The sequence below is a fragment of the Phyllopteryx taeniolatus genome, chromosome 22 (genome assembly GCF_024500385.1).
Source record: "Phyllopteryx taeniolatus isolate TA_2022b chromosome 22, UOR_Ptae_1.2, whole genome shotgun sequence".
Lineage (NCBI taxonomy): Eukaryota > Metazoa > Chordata > Actinopteri > Syngnathiformes > Syngnathidae > Phyllopteryx > Phyllopteryx taeniolatus.
The window spans coordinates 9,058,658-9,076,264 of NC_084523.1; the positions used below are offsets into that span (position 1 = coordinate 9,058,658).

The window sequence follows — 17,607 nt, forward strand, 5'->3', positions numbered from 1 at the left end:
GGCACCGCGGCGCGGCGGCTCAAATTACGGCTGCTCCGTCTGGAGGCCGGCAAACACGCTTTAACGTGCGCCTTGCATAATCCCCTTTGCGACGGGCTTCGTACAACACCACTGAACTCAAGAAATAATGATATTAATAATAACAATCACAATAATGATGATAATAACGTGATGAGAGCCGGACAGGCAGGTGAGGCTCTCTGTGGACTGGAGAGAGCAGCGTGGTAAATTTCCCAAGATGATGCATTTCTTTTCTTCCTTATTTACTTCCCTCCTTCCCTCCATTATCACCCTTCTTTCCTTCTTTTGTTCATCCCTTATTTCCATCCTTCATTCATTTTTCTTTCCATTTTCTTTTCTCATCCCTTTACAGTAGTTCATTCTATCTTTCCTTATTTCCTTCCATCTTTCCTACATTCCTTCTTCACTCATTTCTTTCACCTTCCTCCCTTCTTTCTTTCCTTCCTTCTGACCTACTTTCCTTCCTTCCTTTTCATCCTCCCTTCTTTCATTCCAACTGTCCTCCTTTAGTTCTTTCCTCCCTTTTGTCCCCTACCTTCCTACCATCTCTCCCTCTTCCCTTCCTTCCTTCTGTCCACCTTCTTTCATTTGTTCCTTCATTCTTGCCTTATTTACATCTTCCTTCCCGTGTTCCAAACTTCTTTCCTTCCATCCTCCATCCAAGGTGCCCTTCATGATAGGTGTTTTGAAACTGAGTATCTATTTTAGTATCACTGAGACAAAAATGTCATAATATTGCTACTGGGAAAGTAGTAATTGGTATTTTTTTTTTTTACAGGTTGCAAAGCAGCGAAGAAAGCTCCACACACTCTCTGTGATTGTTAAGTGATTTATTCAGCAGGAATGGTGAACAATTTGTCACTTTTTCATTTTTACTACAGAAGGCAACCGAGCGCCGCGAGTATAACGCGGCGTTGTCTTCGTCGTCGTGTTTGAACAATTTGCAGTGACAATTGTCAACATGGGGTCAATTTCTAGTCCAAAAAGTCTTTGGCTTGTACGGCGTTTTTGACCAAAAGTATTTGAAACGCTCAAATGACATTTAGTTCATGCAGAGATCTGTTGACTCAAACACATTACATGTAAAATACCATAGTGTGGACTAAGTGAAACTACGTAACTACTATGTTCATTCAACACACTTCAGCCATCTCAAACTTTGTGCTAAGCTAGGCTATTTTTTGTGTTGAATAACATTTGGATGTTATTGTAGTCTCACTTAAAATACACAACTTTAATTAGGTAAAACCTTTGTAGCATAGCAGGCTATCTCAGAGCATTAGCGGGGGGTCATTTCACTTCACAGTATTTTTTGTGGAGCAGTTTTTCAATTTTTTTGGGGCTTTCAGGGCTCTCGAGCGTCAATCTAATAATTTAAAAACAGTAGAAAACAAAATAGCATTTCCGCCGCTATCTGCTCTTTTTGAAGTTGCGTTCACAGATCTCGCCACAATTAAACAAAGACAGTTCCACGGGCGGCCACTAGGCTGTGCAAAAGCGAAGGTCCCCCCCCCCCCCCCCCCCCCGTCATCACAAAGTAGCACCATTATACAGTGGACACTTTTTCTTATAAGAAATAGTAATGCGTAGATAATAACATACGTGTTTAGGATTATACGCAGGCGGAGCGATATGGATGACAATGATGAGTTTGTGTGTTTATTCTGTGTGTGTGTGTGTGTGTGCACGTGTGTCGGACCCAACACAAATCATTAATTCCGCGCAAGTGGCCTTGAACGCCGCCCCCTTTTCAGCTCACTTTCGGGCCCGACCTGGCTGTTGACAAGAATCCAATTTGGCTGCCGTTTTTGCGTGTTTGCCTTCTGCTTGCACCCGCCCAAACGCACTTTGAATCCGCAGGCGACCGATTTCTGACAAGCACCGTAAAAGGAGAATATTTCACTTCGGCTCCTGTGTTACACAGCCGGATTCTTTTTTTTCGTTCTTTTTCTTTTTTTCTAAACAACAACAAGGGAGATGCGAGTGCAGTATGGCTGTAAATTTTCTTTTAATGCAGTGGTTCTCAAACTGGGGTGCCTGGACAAAAACATTTGCAATGTATAATGTTGTATCATTTAAAAAAGTGCATAGCTACATATGGGGGTGCAAACTTTAACACTTTCACATAATCATATAAATCAGACATCCTTGCCTAAATGAAATCCTTTTTGTTTTAAACAAAAAGGCACATTATTACAGAAATTGTCCCATTTTTTTTTTGCGGAAGTATATTTTTTAGAACATAGTCCTACTTTTAAGAAAATAAAGCCATCTTCATCTGGATAAAAGGTGTTTTATTATGAGAAATAAGTATTTTTTTTTATTCCATTGATAGAATATGACATTTTCCCTTTAACATCATAATGTTATGACTTCCATCCATCCATTTTCTGAGCCGCTTATCCTCACTCGGGTCGCGGGCGTGCCGGAGCCTATCCCAGCTATCATCGGGCAGGAGGCGGGGTACACCCTGAACTGGTTGCCAGCCCATCGCAGGGCACATATAAACAAACAACCATTCGCACTCACATTCACACCTACGGGCAATTTAGAGTTGTCAATTAACCTAGCATGCATGTTTTTGGGATGTGGGAGGAAACCGGAGTGCCCGGAGAAAACCCACGCAGGCACGGGGAGAACATGCAAACTCCACACAGGCGGGGCCGGGGATTGAAGCCAGGTCCTCAGAACTGTGAGGCTGACGCTCTAACCAGTCAGGCACCGTGCCGCCTAATGTTATGACTTTATCTTGGAAAATAATACTTTAATCTAAAAAAAAAAAAAAACTGTCTTTTTAACTGGCAAAAATGTCGTTGATTTATTCATAGTTTTTTTTTTGTCACTTGTTTACTTTCCAAGTCCAGTCTTGAGATGCAGTGAAATTTCATTGTATGCTGACAAAAAACGACTTCACTCTCAAAGCACAACTTTTTTCCTCTAATAAATATTAATCCCAAAAAAATTAAATTATTGTGTTATTCTTAAAGGTCCCATATTTTGGCTATTTTGACCTCCATAGAATGACTCTTTAACATGGACTTAGTATAAAAGTGTCAATTTCATTTCAAACAACACCTTGGTTGTGTCATACGCGTGTCCAGAAAAGGGCCCTCTGACAGCTACTTCTGTTTGACCCAGTTTTGTATCCGCTTTGTCCATATTTGTCTAAGACCTCCCCCTTTCCTCTGATTGGTCGCCTCCATGTAGGAGACCCACTTGTGAGCGCACGCGTGTTTGTTATGTCGACAGCGCTGGCTCAGGAGTGGAGAGGTAGGCGGAGAGCTTCGCTAGTGACGTAGCTAAACTCGAGAAATTCGAATGACCTGATTTCAGGCCTCTCACAAAAAAAAAAGTCTGGAACTGAGGAATGCGTGGACAATTTGAATTCATATTTCACATGTTTACTGAGGCACAATAAAGCCAATATGACATCCCAAGTACTAGACCTTTATGGGACCTTTAAATTTGGACTTTTCTTTCCCTTGAAAATGGGCAACTTTGCTTAATTGCGGTCGAAAACATTTCTCCACTATGAGGGGTCCCTGGACCCAAAAGGTTTGAGAACCCCTGCTGTAATGGTCTGTTGTCAGGGTTTGGATTGCAGGCCAGACCTGAAAGTCCTGACAAAAAAAGCTATCTGCGTTAAATATCCGACTATGAGCCACCTCGGTCTTTTTGGGGTTTTGTTAAAAGAAAAGAAAACCTCAGCAATGCATGATCAGAATCAGAATCATCTGATTCTGATGGGTAAATGGTAGGGAGATTTGAAATGCTTCGTGTCCACTTATTCACTTGTCTGTTAGCAACTAAACTAGCGTCTGTTACGTTTACAAAGAATTGATCCCGATATAGAACGGTGCAGTGTAGAAAACAGTGACAACATCTGTGGTAGCTTCGCTGCTCTCCATCCTCTTGTCACGTTACCGTCGTGGTTTAGGGCCAACCGTCGGGGGGCGGCAGAGGTGGGGGCGGCAGGTAAGGCCACGGCCTGCACCCCTCGCCTACATTCGGTAGTTTCGGCCCGCGGTGTTGCCTCGACTTGAGTTTTTGGGATGCAAATCCTGCAGAGGAGAGAGAGAAATACACTAAGCAAAAGTAATCGCTCTGTGAAGGACACCTTGAAATGGCAAGCAAAATTGCAGACTTCCTGTGTCTTTTCTGGCATGACTTGAGACTTTTTGGTCAGTCTACTCATGATAGACAAGCCTACCAATTTTCATGTCTTTCAGTGAAAAGGGCTTCTGGGGGTGAGACATGTCGAACAAATTTGTTAACTGACATTAGTTTTGGCGACTGAATTAAAAAAACAAAAAATTCAGAGGCCAAGTATCCCTGGAAATGAACTCCAAAAGAGCCACTTCAAAGCTACAAAATAGCTGAAACGGCTCATAATAGACATGTTTACCAAATTTCAAGTCGCTAAGTGAAACATGCCTCGAGGGCTTAATTTTCCCGCGAAGAAATATGTGTGTGTGGGGGGCAGGGGGGGCATGGTAGGGGCGTGGGTGGGCTCATGTGCCGTAATGTCAATGACACAACTTTGAAGATACAGGGTCCATATTTACGCCTTATTTAATAGTCAAAGAGAGATGCTAGCGTGCATTGAGGATTCTTCCTCGCATATTCTCCTTCTAATCTGGCAACGAAAACGAGGATTGATGTCCCGGCCGCGGGATGTCGTGTCAGTGCCTCCCCGCCGAACGCTGGAGATGAGTGCGATACCCTGGCATGCATCGGGCGGAATGCGAGCGCGTAATGCACAGTGGCAGAGCGGAGCGGGAGTGCCACTCGGTCTACCACGAAAACCACTTAGTTCCTTTGCCCGCTAATGCTTTTTCTGTCTTTTTTTGGGGGGGGGGGGGGGCGACCAGGAGGAAAAAAAAAAAACAAAAACCAAAAACACACACACACGTCACATTTAGCCGCTTCTGAAGAAACGTGTGACCATCAAAAGACAAAAGAGAAGAGTTGACGTGTGTACCTTAAAGGCTGAATGACTGTGTCCGGGTAAAGGTCTCTGCGGGAGGAAAGGGGAGATGCTTAATACACGGGCAATCATCGGAAAGTGAGCCTCCTAACGAATGGAACGACATTTGGCGAACACCTTTTAATGCTCTCCTTCCCGGGTGTCTCGGAGGAGGCAATCGATAGCGTCCTCGCGTGTAAACTGAATACACAGCTGTTACGATCGGGGATGGCCCAGTACCAACACCAGGTATCGATATCGGGGTATCGGGTCCTCGCGGAGGGTGCCGATACAAGCCGCCGGTACTTAAGGCAAAAAGATGTAACATCTGCCATTGTGTTAACGGAAATTGGATGATGTAGCAAAAGTACTTGTGCTGTTGGTACTCACAAATGAATAAAAAAAGTGGCATCGAACAGCTCTTCGTGTCCACTTATCCACTTGTCTGGTAGCAACTAAACTAGCGTCTGTTACGTTTGCGTTTATTTTGTTGTAAGAAGGACAAAAGCTGGTTAAACAGGTTAATTGTACCTCCTGCCGTAGAGGAGCATTTAATTGCTCTGCCTGTCACTCTATGTCACGGGCACAGATAGATGAGCAAAGATACATTATTTGTCGTAAATAAACAGTTTATACCAAACTAAAATAAATTGTTTGATATAGTTAGGGTTTCAACTATAAATAAAGGCAAATGTAGACATTTTTAGGGAGGGTGTCGACTACCAAATCTGCTTTTTCCGCCCACCTTCTTAATTTTTGTCTTGTCCGTCTGCACGGCCGCCCGTCGGTCCGAGCCCTTGTCGGCCTTGTGGCCAGCGCCGCCCCCGCCGACCTTGGCGGCCCGCGGCGCGTCCGTGTGCCGCTGGGCGCGCACCGAGCGTGCGGCCTTGCTGGTCTTGGCGGGCGCGCAGTACATCTCCAGCCGGCGCAGCTCGCAGCTCTGGAAGCAGCACTCGTCCACGATGCCCCGTGACCGGCGGGCGTTGGGGCCGTAGCCCGTTGGCTTACCTGCAGGCGCACAAAGAAAAGGTTCAAGATTGGTGACCTTTGTCTATATGGACATATTTACATTATATTTAATGCTTTAAGTACCATATTTACATCCCATTTAATGCTCTGTACACCCCCAATGTACCATATGTAGCTATTCCCATCATATTTATTGCTCTGCACACTTCTAATGTACCATCTTTACATCGTATTCAATGCTCTATGAATCATAACTACTTCATAGTCAAGGGAATTTGCACCTCTCAGATACAATAGTTAAATATTACCATATTTTCAGCATTTTTAATGCTCGATGTACCATATTTACATCTGATTGAATGGTCTTTACATCTTTCACGTCCCATATTTGTTCTATGCACATAACTGTGCCGTACGTGCATCATATCTAATGCGCTATGTACCATATTTAAATCAGATTTAACAGTCTGTCCACCTCTAATGTCATGCATTTGCATCATATTTAATGAGCGTTCCATGCTTCCTGTTCCCACGACAGAGTGTAAACGGAGTTCTCGAGCCACGCAGGTAATGGGCTCCACATACGAGGCGCACTGACTGGAACAATCGCAGCGGCACGGATTTCCTCCAGTAGAAGAGTTACAGTGGCTCACGTTGCACACTGCCGGCGAACCTTTATGGACGCCATTACAACCCCCCCCCCCCCCCCCCCCCCCCCCCCCCCCCCCCCCCCCCTCCCAGCCCTTTATTGGAAGTGCAGTCACCCAAATGTCAAGCCTCCAGCAAGGCAAAACCGCAAGGTCTCCGACTGGGATCAGGCTGCCCAGAAAGTCCGGGAGGCTATACTAGTTGGCCTGAGGTCCTTCACGGATGAAACAAGCTACCAAATGGTCCGAGCCCTCCACGGTCAGGAAACAATGTCAACACAATTTTTCAGGTATCTGTACTTTCTACCCCTTACTTTGTCAAGATACAGTAGGCTTGATACTTTTTGTAACCTCTGCAATTGACATGTCAAAAAAGGATTAAATAGAGAGAGGCAACAACTGCAGATGAGATTTTGACTGATTGGGAAAAAACTGCTGTTAAAAAAATACCTTTGAATCTGAAATCTCTGTAAAGTGTATGTTTTCAGTTATTATCATTAGCTAATTTAGCATGAATTTTTAGTAAGTTCACAACGACAGCAAAGCTAAGGAAACCTGTTTTGATAGCATGAAATCCTGAGCTAATGCTAAATAGCCTATTTCTCCTCAGTATGGGAACGATGCAAGTTAATGAAACTATTCTTTTTCCATTGTGCCAAGTTGACAAAATGGGTATTTATTTGTATTTATTTATTTAACGTTTATTTATCCAGGTAAGACAATTGAAAAGAGATTCTGATTTGCAATACCGACCTGGCTGCAGAAAGCAGAGTAAAACAAAGCAAAAATAAAAGCAAATACACATACAATAAACTGTACAAAGAGATAGTTACATATTTCCAGAATATATTACATTACATCATAGCATATGATGAACAAAAGGTTCATAATGGGCTAAAAAGAGGTGTGGTGATCATCATGTACAGTATCCCTCACTCATTTTTTTAAGCCATGATTGAGGTGAGTTTGATTTGTTTTTCAGTCGTTTGGGGCAGCAAATGGAAAAGAAGACCGATCAAAAGTAGTGCGGACGTTGCGGAACCAAGAGCTTAGTAAGAATGCAGGAATGGACAGTGAGGGTGGTGGTATGCATGGTGGGCAGGAACCAACGACTTTTCATTAAATAAAGGAGTGGAATCAGTCCAACCTTTATCAGAATATTTCTTTACACACAAGTATGGGTATGGGTACTTCTACCCAAGTACAGAGCGTCAGTACTTTTGCCACCTTTGAACCAAATGGTGGTACAGTATACATGTGTATTGTCCACATGTGTATGCCCTTTGGAACAGTCCCCATTCGCAAACCCACCGCTGGCTTGAAGTAACGCAGGTCCTGATGGGCTATTCCTCGTTACCAAATGAAATAATCATAATTGAATATGCCATTTACAAGGAGGAACTGCCTTTCCCTCTCACAGTTAATAGTTCTCTGCTCTCCGGCTCGCCAGTGCTGACAAAGTCCATTAGGTTCTGCCGGCCATCCCGACACGCTGTTGTTCTGCAGGCTTTCATTCAAAGAAACGCAAGCGACGGTTCTAACGGACGTGTGAACGAGGCGCCGTCCAGCAGGCTTTTCGGATCTAAAAATATGGCGTGCGGCTGCATTATTTAGGCAACGAGCAGATTCACTCGCGGGGATTCCGTCAAACTGACGCAATAGCTTGGAGCGCAGGTCTGCAAACATTTTGAGCCGAGAGAGTTTTTTTCCAAGAAACCCTCATAACGGCAGTTAAACACTACAATGTGTGACCTCAAATGCCAAAGGAATTCAAAAGTTGCCTATTTTTTGGGGTAGAAGAAAAGTCAAAATGTTGCAATAACAAATTCCAATTTTGAAGAGAAAAAATTTTGGAACGTTATAAAAACAAAGTAACATTAGTTGAAAACGGCAGAATAAAAAAAAAAAAAAGGCAGCATAACTAATACATTACATAAAATATTACAAATGATTTTTCAGACCCCAAAGCTAGGGCTCGCAAACCCCAGTTTGAGAAGCATTGCTTTATTGGTGTTACATTGCCACCTGATGCACATAAATTCCCAATGAGATATAAGAAGTGTCCAATGCCAAACAGCCATCCAGACCTTATTACTTGGAGCGCTCTCCAAACAAAAAGCCTTGCAAATTAACATCCGCTGTTATCCCCCAAAATAGCTGAAAACCCCGCCGGCCGAGCAGCTGGACGGTCGGGGGGTAAATAAATCAGCTGGCATCAGTTGTAAGATGTCAGATAATCAGCGCGGGCAGGTTGAAAAAAAACAAGCACATGATAATAATCAGGTCTTAAAACCATTGGCTTCCACGGTTAACGGCTATAATCCTGTGCAAACAAAAAGATTCCCCCCCCCCCCCCCCCCCCAATCTCTCTACGCTGGTAACGAACCAGCTTTTCCACGGTGGAGGCTATCAGTCGAGGCCGAAGGCTGCCCGGCGACGACACGCTGTTGTTTTTTCCAGCGCAGAATCGACGTCTCCAGATCAGGTCTGACACTTTTTCCCCTGCAAGATCCGCCGGCTCCTGACATTTTCCTACAAGTGATTTACTCTCACAGTCCATCTGTCAGCAGGGCCTCACCACCTCCGCGCAAACAGTAGTAGCAGAGGCTTTCTTCTGGGCCAACATCTCGGCCTGCGTAGTCTTCATTCCTCTGAGGAACAGCCGTGGAGGCAAGGATCATCGGCTTGGATTCCCCTTCCACCGTCATTCCAGAAGGGCACACCGAGCCTCTTGACTTTTACAGTCTGGTCATGCTGTTCCTGAAAACCAGAAGCTTCTCGGAAGCTGGCCGGCGTTGAAGACGCTTTACGGCCGAGCGGGAGCGCGAGAAGCTGCTAGTTTTGGACCAGGCGTCGTCGTCATAAAGACTGCGCTCTCCACTGCATGGGTTTAATGCGTCAGATCCCGTCATCTTTTGGACATCTAGCCCTCGGTGTAAAAACTTTAAGACGCACTGGTTGATTGGGAAAACGTGAGCCCGCTCCAAGGCCATCTTTGACCAATACATCAAGGATGGCAGTTCCAAAAGAAGCACACGCTATGCTGTGTCCACCTCTCTTCCATTTTTGAGTACTTTTAGCTGCATTAATGTAAATGTACCAACATTTCCCAATGTAGGAGTTCAAAATCTCAAAATTACAGACTGTGGACATGGCAATAGGTGAAAAAATAGCAAAATGGAACAAGTCCAGAGGGTTAATAGAATATTCTGCTGGAGCAAACAGGATTCCATTTTTGAAATCCTCATGTCTTTGCACAGAAGCTCCACATGTGTGACGGCATCAAACTAATGAGGTCCCGCCGATGTTTTCGTCCTCAGTGGACCCCCCGTTGGTGCTTTTCATGAGGGGTTTAGCTCAGGTCTTTGAGATGCTGAGGACACGGGCGGTCTTTCTTTGGACTCCGCCGTGCATTCAGGTTTGCCGCGGGGAGGGATGGGGAGGCGGATCATCCTGTAATCCCCCATAATCCCCTGCTGCTGAGGGCCAAGGCCTCGCCGTTTGCGTGCATGCATGTGACGTGCTGTTTACACATTCTCCGTCAGTGGCTTCCCAGAGTCAAATCGAGCGAAGGTGACGGCCGCTGAGACCAATTTCCAGTGTCGCTTCCACCTGTGTGGACAGCTTCTCCGCAAAGAAAATGTCAGACATTTATGAGAGCTCTGCGCCCAAACAATTAGGTACCGGCTAAAACGGAGGGATTTTCTCCATCTGGTCATTATTTTCCTTTTTTTTTGGGGGGGGGGGGGGGGGGTGGTTCATTAGGAGCAAATCAAGAGAGAGATAACGGTTCTCACGCTCACTCGAGAGCAAATGTTTCAGCTTAAACACAAAGTGGCCCAGCAGCACAGGAGACTGTTCAAGCCAGAAAATGCTCCCATAACAGGCTTGGATTCACTGCCGTCCCGGTCCAGCGGCAGAAGCTCTGCAAAGACCGACTTGGGATTTCTAGGTCAGAGCAATAATTGGAAAAAGTGACTACTGATGTGGATTCTTGGGCTACTGCAGTTTGTTTCCACCCAGCTAAGTATTTAGTAATCCTGTCAGGCCAGAAAATGTGTAGTCCCGAAGAGTAAGTGACATGTGTAAGGTGGATTGACGCTGTCCGCGATGCCGGCGGTGGTTGCGACTGTGCACACAATGTCAGTGGGCCAACACAAGCAGACTGGATGGGAACACTTCAGTGGCGACGGGGAGGGGCTGTCCTGAACTGGACGGTGCCCAAATGGATTGTCCAGATTGTCGAGGCGGTCGCGAGCGCGTGCGGCCTCCAAGCGAGAAGAGCAGCGACCGGCAGGAGGAGCTCATTTTCCCAACGTTGGCGAAACACACGGGGCGAAATGCGGCAGTGATACATGGCGGCCATGCCGCGCTACGACGTGAGGCAATGCAGGAAAGACAAACACGAGTCGCGCACCGCAAAACGGTCTGTTCTTGTTTAAGGAGTGTATCCTGCGAGATCGCTCAACGGTTTGGCCGCCGTTCAAGGCTTCCACATGAATACGACACTTTGTGCTCGCCTTCGGGGAGAAGCAGTAGTAGTAAAACTCTCGCTATTGGTAGCCAACGTTTCATCAAGTTCGCACTTCATCTCGGCCGTCGCTCGTCACGCTTCAGCGACGTTCTGACGTAATGACCACTCGCACAGCTGCCGGTTTGCGATCCGTCCGTGGTGTTTCTACACTGCCGATTCCTTGCAGGGCCGAGGCCTTTCCTGCCGGACGGACTGCGCGCCCTGGACCGATCACCTGTCAGTCGCAGGGCTATGCTTACAAATGATTGAGTCTTCTGTCAACATAGTACAGTGCTACCTTGACTTACAAGTCTTCCAACATACACGTTTTACAAGTTACGAGCTGTCACTTGGTCGATTTTAACCCACCCATTTTTATCCGGGCTTGTGACCGACAGTGTCTGGGAATCCAACTGCAGCTGTCTGCGTGAAAGGCAGTAGAATGTACCGCTACGCTACCAGTGTGATGTGTGAAGGGGGGGGGGGTAAGTGGCGCAATTAATGAAGTGTAATGCTCTTGCATGAGGGCAAAGAGAGCCACAGTCGCCGAGGAATTGTCTTGAACAGTCAAACACACAAATACACAATGAGAACAACTCCAGCTCCTGATGTCACTCACGAGGCCACACTCCTTAAAGGCACACATCCATCACCCGAATACTACAGTATGTAATGTAATGTAATTACACATTATAAAACCAGGTTTTTTTTTTTGTTTTTGTTTTTTTTTTTTAAACACAGTACTATTTTTCCTTCTTTCTAAACCTAACCCTAGAAGCACATTTTAAGGTCTGGAACAGATGAAGAACATTTCAATTCTTTTCAATGGGGAATTCTTTTTATATGAGTAGATTGCGTTACGAGCTTCGTCACAGAACTATTTCAACTGGAAGTCCAGGTACCACTGTAACTGGTCTACAATCAAAACAGCAGGAAGGAAAACATGTGAATGCTCTTAGCGGCTCTGATGGACAAGAACATGGTGCGTTGGACCAGCCGAGTAGCGCACCAGCAGGAATCCAAAGAAGTAAAAAGAAAAACTGAGTGTTACTGGCAGAAAGCTGGCACTGTCCCCACCACTTCAGCACTGGCGGCAATGCCAGCAAACTTTTGGACGGGCAGAGTTCGCCGCCGCTCAGAAGCTTGGTGCTCCTCCAGCAGCAGTCTCTGCGGCCAGATCCAAAGTGCCTGGCAGCTGTGCGGTGGGAAGGATGGATGGCGCCAAGCGAGGAGCAAGGTGCACTCTGACGCCATTCGCCTGCTGGTTTTAGACCACTGTGCAGTTCCTGCTTACAATGTTTAGGTTTTGGACTTACAGATGTCAGTTGGGTTTGCTTCAATCACTCCTTAGGGTGGCAGGAGCGCAGTCGTTGAGGTTTTCTATGCTAGTGAAAAAGTTGAAGGCTTGCCAAGGACCAGGAAGGATGGAGATTGGAACCAGTTGCTGAAGAGATGCCAGTTCCTCTGGGGTACTCTTACACAAGTCACCTAACTCGTTCACTACCGTGGACGTTCATATTCGTCAACTGGAATCTAACCGTTCACTGCCAATGACATATTCATCAAGTCTCGCCCAGCTTGTCTGTGAAATTCAGGTTTGTAAACCACTGTATTGACTAACAGATTCCAGTAGATGGGGGTGTTGCGTCACTTTGGATTTGAGATTAGCACAGTTTTTGAGTGGAAGATGACAATCTCGATTATGAGGGAGAGAAATGCTGATACAAGTTTAGGCACCTCACACTCCAACGCAGTATGCATACGTATGGTCTAAAAAGTATGTGTCGCAGGAGGTTGTACAAAGTGCAAAGAAGACGCAGTTCGTGGATGTTCATCTCAAGCTGTGCAGTGACTCATAGCTCATTTCTTAGTTGTATATCTGTAAAAAATAAGAATTTGCCATCAAAAGTCCTTTGTTAGTCTTGTTCTTTTATAGTTTGAGGTGTCACAAAAGCAAAACAAACCATTTGGAGTGATACCTAAAGAACGAAACTTTTTCTGGAGAAACAGAGTCGACTCTTTCTTTTGGTAGTTTCAGCGCATATATTGTCACAACATGATATCTTGCGGGTTTTGAAAGATCAATCAAAATGCTCTAAAATGGCTGGCAATATGGGGATTCTGAGAAATACCTCTACTTTTAAGTCACCCAAACCATCAACATGGAGATGAAGCAAAGCAAAATGGTGACTACAGGGGTACATCTTAGGACACCCAACTGGTGAAAGATCGCGGGCGCTTTGGTGGGCAAATGTGGGGGTTCCTGCAGCCTTCCTCTGCCAGCTGCCCCGTCAGGCAGCGGAACATTTGTTCAGCCAACGTCCAAAGCGCACACGCAAGAGTGTCTTGTCAGCTAAATCCTGACTCTACGCATGCACAGACGTCCGTTGGACTCGTCTGAGGAGCGGGTGACGTGCAAAAACGGAGGAAAGGGGGCCACCGCCTTCCACCAAAAAGCCTGCAAGCACGCATTAGCGGTCTGAGACGGCGAGGCGTGCGGTCTTGATGAAGTGAGCAGGCGCCTCCATGAGAGGAGCCCGCTGACAAGTCAATCAGGCGCAGATGGCGGCGAGTCAGGAGCGCCGTGCGCAGACAAGTGCAGTTTCTGCCGGCGCGGGCAGCAGAAGCTCCGAAAGAAGCCGCGGGGGCGGAATTTAACGCGACGCTACGACGACAACGACCGACAAGTCGTGTTTGCCACACTTGAGCAGAGGTGGCAAAAGTAATCAGGCTTGTGTGTTTAAAAAAACAAAACCTTTATGCTATCCAAACGTGTTCCCATAGCTTTGGCTAAATTTGCTAATGATAACTGAAAAAAATGTTTTTCCAGATTAGACATTGAATTTTTCAACACCAGAAGCTGGTATTTTTTTAAGGCTGGGTCACATCAAAACATTCTTTTAAATGCGTGGCCTCATTTAAAATAATTTTTCTTTGGGCAACATGTTGCTTTGGTAGCGCAGATAATTGCAAATTTAGCAAGACCCATTCAAGGCAACCATAACATTTGTTACACTTTGGTTCCACTCTTTTAAAAAATACCGCTGGCCATGCAAAATTACAAAACAGCGGCCCCCAAATCCAAGATGACGGCTGCCAAATTTGCTTTTTAACTCAAAATTCATGGATTTTAAGCCCATTAAATGTACTCAAGTAGAATATTTTGGGAACAAGTGTATGCATTTATTAAGCTTCTTGAGATACAGCAGACAGACACGGGAGAGCAAAGTGCTACATCGATTGTTTGGGACAAATAAATGTATTAAAGTTGAATATGAATATGGCTATTCTGGACAGTTGGGTACCAAACGAATGTCTGTAGCGCTTGTAGTTCTCAAGATCTACATGTGATGACAAAAAACGGGTTTATCAGTCATGATTTGGAAAACACTGATTTTATGCTTCACGAATATAATTCAACTCACAATGAAGTAGAAAGTACAGCTATCTGTTTTCAAATGTAGCAAGTAAAAGTACAGCTCCATCAGAAAAAGCAATACACAGGTTAAGTACAGGTACCTGACAAAATCTGTATTTCTTCCCACCACAGCACTAAAGATAATCATAAAGTCAGAAAGGGAGATGAAAGTAAAGATGGAGAAATAACAGCATGTTCTCTCATCATCTAGTCCTTCATAATTTAGGCTAAACTGACCAATTAGTGGCAAAAGAATACAAGTACAAATGCCCTTGAGATGCTGCCGATTCCCCGCATGGGAATAAAAGTCTTGCTAGAATTGGCAGCTGCCAAATGTTGTGTGGAAAAATCTCTCACAGCTTTGGGACGGGACCAAAGCCTCGCTAATGGATGTCAAGGCGGCCCGCGGGTCCATCGATCCTGAGTGAGATGGGCTTGTGTGTGTGCTTTTTTTGTATTTCGCTCTTTTTGATGGACACATTCAGGGTTGAGAAACAAGGACGGCGATGTCATGTTACACTGTAGGGAAGGAAGCAGCCGTAATGGAACAAGCTGAGATTTAACTCCTGCTTTTCTTCGGGTACTTTTCCCCTTCTCGGGTGGAAAACATGAAGTTTCTATCCCCCCCGACTCCACTTAAAGACTTTCCCTGATGGCCAAAGCTGCCACTTGACACCCACCATCACCATTCGATGCTTGCTTTAAGCCTTACTTGTGGTTTCGAGCACTGTTGCTTTGCAACCAGAAGGTTCCAGAGTCATGTGTGCCGTTCGCATGTCTCTCTGGCTTCCGTTTGCTGGATTAGCGTTGGAGCTGCTAGTTAAAATTAGCTTATGTTTCACAAAATGAACACTGAAACGATGAACAAAAAAAAAAAAAAGACAAGCCATTATGGATTTTTGGTAACGCCTGAGTCTTGAGCACACAGCTGCTCCGGCTTCACGCATGCAGAGAATATGATGCGAGGCCAGTGTGTGCGTGTGTGTGTGTGTGTTAAACACACTCTCGCCGCAGCTTCCTGCTATCCCCTGACACACATTGAAGATCTGCTAGCATATCAGAAAGCAGCAAATTGATGGGTCGGCTTTCACCGGTATTACGTCTTGCTACCTTGCATCAAAAGAGTTCTCAAACATTTTGGGTCCAGGGAGGATTATTTTATTTTGGAACATTCCAAGCTAAATATTCATGACCTGAACTTGACCAATTTCCATTGAAATAAATGTAATATTGATCTGTGGTTGCCAGCTAACGATATATTTAGCCCCGTCTGGGCCCATCTTGTACCTCTAATTAGATTTGTCGAGAAACCACTGCCCCCGAGGAAAAACAACCAATCAGAGACACAAAGAGTGACTGACGCGGTGTAAATCATTACCGTGCACTTGCGCTGTCGCCTGGTGTGTTGGGCTTCAGGAGCTTTACTAAAACTTTTGACGAGTGTCCATCTCCAGTTAGCAACAAAAGGAATCAGACGGAGCTCTTTTTGTTTTTTTTAGTCGATTCCTCATTCCCAAAAATTAAACTCCACAGTGAGGAATCATTTTCAGTTCACATTGTTTTGCGTATGACGAGAAAGGAACCCGAAAGAAGGCAATCTGGCTGAGCACTGCCAAAAACGTCATGCCCATTGCGAAAGCTAAGGGTGGAAACTTTTGACCAGAGGTAGGTGAAATAATTGCCAGATTATCAGATTTATGTGATGGTATGTCACTATCATCACAGAGCTTTTAGTATTTGTTTGTTTGTTTGATTGGCGTGCCGGTCCCCATTTGTACAGTATCTTCAGAAAAAGAAAACAAAAATGACAGTTGAATTTATTGCAGTAATCCGGGACAGAGAACGACAGCGGAGAAACGCACCAAAGCTTCTACATCGCAGGTGTGAGAAAACGGGACGGGCCGAGCATCTTCCGGAGAGGACGCCAACGCGACTGCTTTTTTATTGATGAGCTCGGTTGGCCACCGCAGACCGACTTCATGAATTAAAAATAAGAGCGGAGCGGGCAGACGGGTGCACTTACTGAAATAAAAGCCCCTCTCTCCGCACACAAACTGCAGCGTGTCGACCAGCTCCGCCCCGCACAGCGTCTCTGGCCGCGCTCCTGAAGCCGCCGGAGTCAGGCTGAGGACGCACAGCAGTAGCGAGAGGGTGTGGCTACGGGACATCCAGCACATCGCACTCTGCCGGGGAAGCACACGAACACAGAAAGTCACAGGCTGGAAGAGCACCGCACGCACTCCCGCGATGCAGTTCACTTGCACGCAAACCGGCTTTCAACTTCCTCCGTGCGTAAAAGCAAGCAAAGGCATCCACTTCAAGTATTGACACTCACAAACACTTGAAATAAAGTGGAACATTTTGAAAAAGATTCATGAAAAGAGAATATGCAAATGTGAAAAAAATAAATAAATAAAAAAATAAATAAATAAAAAGGCTCCATTCATAAAACAAAACTAGCACGCAATAATAAAAAAAAGGTGATGCCATTTGTGCAAACAGAAAAGGACAACAAATGCTCAAGGAGGCACGCACAAATGCAAAAAGAAACAAAAAACAACTTACGGATGCACATGCAAGGTGCGCAAGATAATTACACGTGATGAAAATGATATCGAAAAGTTACCTTGAGGACGTCCCATAAATGCCACCGGAGGGAGGAAAGAGCGCAGGGCATCCCCGACCAGGGTCTCCGCAACCAAAAAAAAAAAAGCCGGCGACGAGTCAACTTGTTTCAAGTCATTCAAAAACTGAGGAACGAAGGGAAAAAAGAAGAGAGGATGAAGGAGAAGAGCGAACGGGGCAGAAAAAGCGGACGAGATGCGCGCGCCGGGGGCCAATGTCACATCTCAACATTCCCACTTTTGTTCCATTGCGCACGCTCCTTTTGGAGAGAAGTGAGATTTAGTGAACAGGAGACGGATTTAGCCAGAAAATCCCTCACATTGATCTAACATTGCACACACAGGGCGCGGGGCGAAGACATGTGCAGCAGCAGGAAACAGCTGGGCCAGCCTTCAGCCGCGATCGCGCTCCTCCGAAGTTATTCATTAACGAGTTTTGGGCACGCGTT

General features: G+C 45.5%; 1 protein-coding gene across 1 annotated transcript; it reads right to left on the reverse strand.

The window, feature by feature from the left end:
• Nucleotides 1-1,532: 1,532 nt before the first annotated feature.
• Nucleotides 1,533-17,607, reverse strand: igf1 (insulin-like growth factor 1). The gene is made up of 5 exons (XM_061762429.1): nt 17,161-17,607; nt 16,558-16,717; nt 5,733-5,995; nt 5,003-5,038; nt 1,533-4,082 (listed from the first exon to the last, which is right to left on the reverse strand). The coding sequence occupies exons 1-5, from the start codon at nt 17,209-17,211 to the stop codon at nt 4,023-4,025; spliced, it is 570 nt and encodes a 189-aa protein (XP_061618413.1). The 5' UTR covers nt 17,212-17,607; the 3' UTR covers nt 1,533-4,022.

What these genes read in the sequence shown, in the direction of transcription:
- igf1 (XM_061762429.1), bottom strand. Translation starts at nt 17,211, where the DNA reads ATGCCCTGCGCTCTTTCCTCCCTCCGGTGGCATTTATGGGACGTCCTC. An exon ending in ATTTATGGGACGTCCTCAAG is followed by an intron (nt 16,718 to 17,160) that starts GTAACTTTTCGA and finishes CTTCCCCGGCAG; the next exon opens with AGTGCGATGTGCTGGATGTC. An exon ending in ACAAGACAAAAATTAAGAAG is followed by an intron (nt 5,039 to 5,732) that starts GTGGGCGGAAAA and finishes TTCCTCCCGCAG; the next exon opens with AGACCTTTACCCGGACACAG.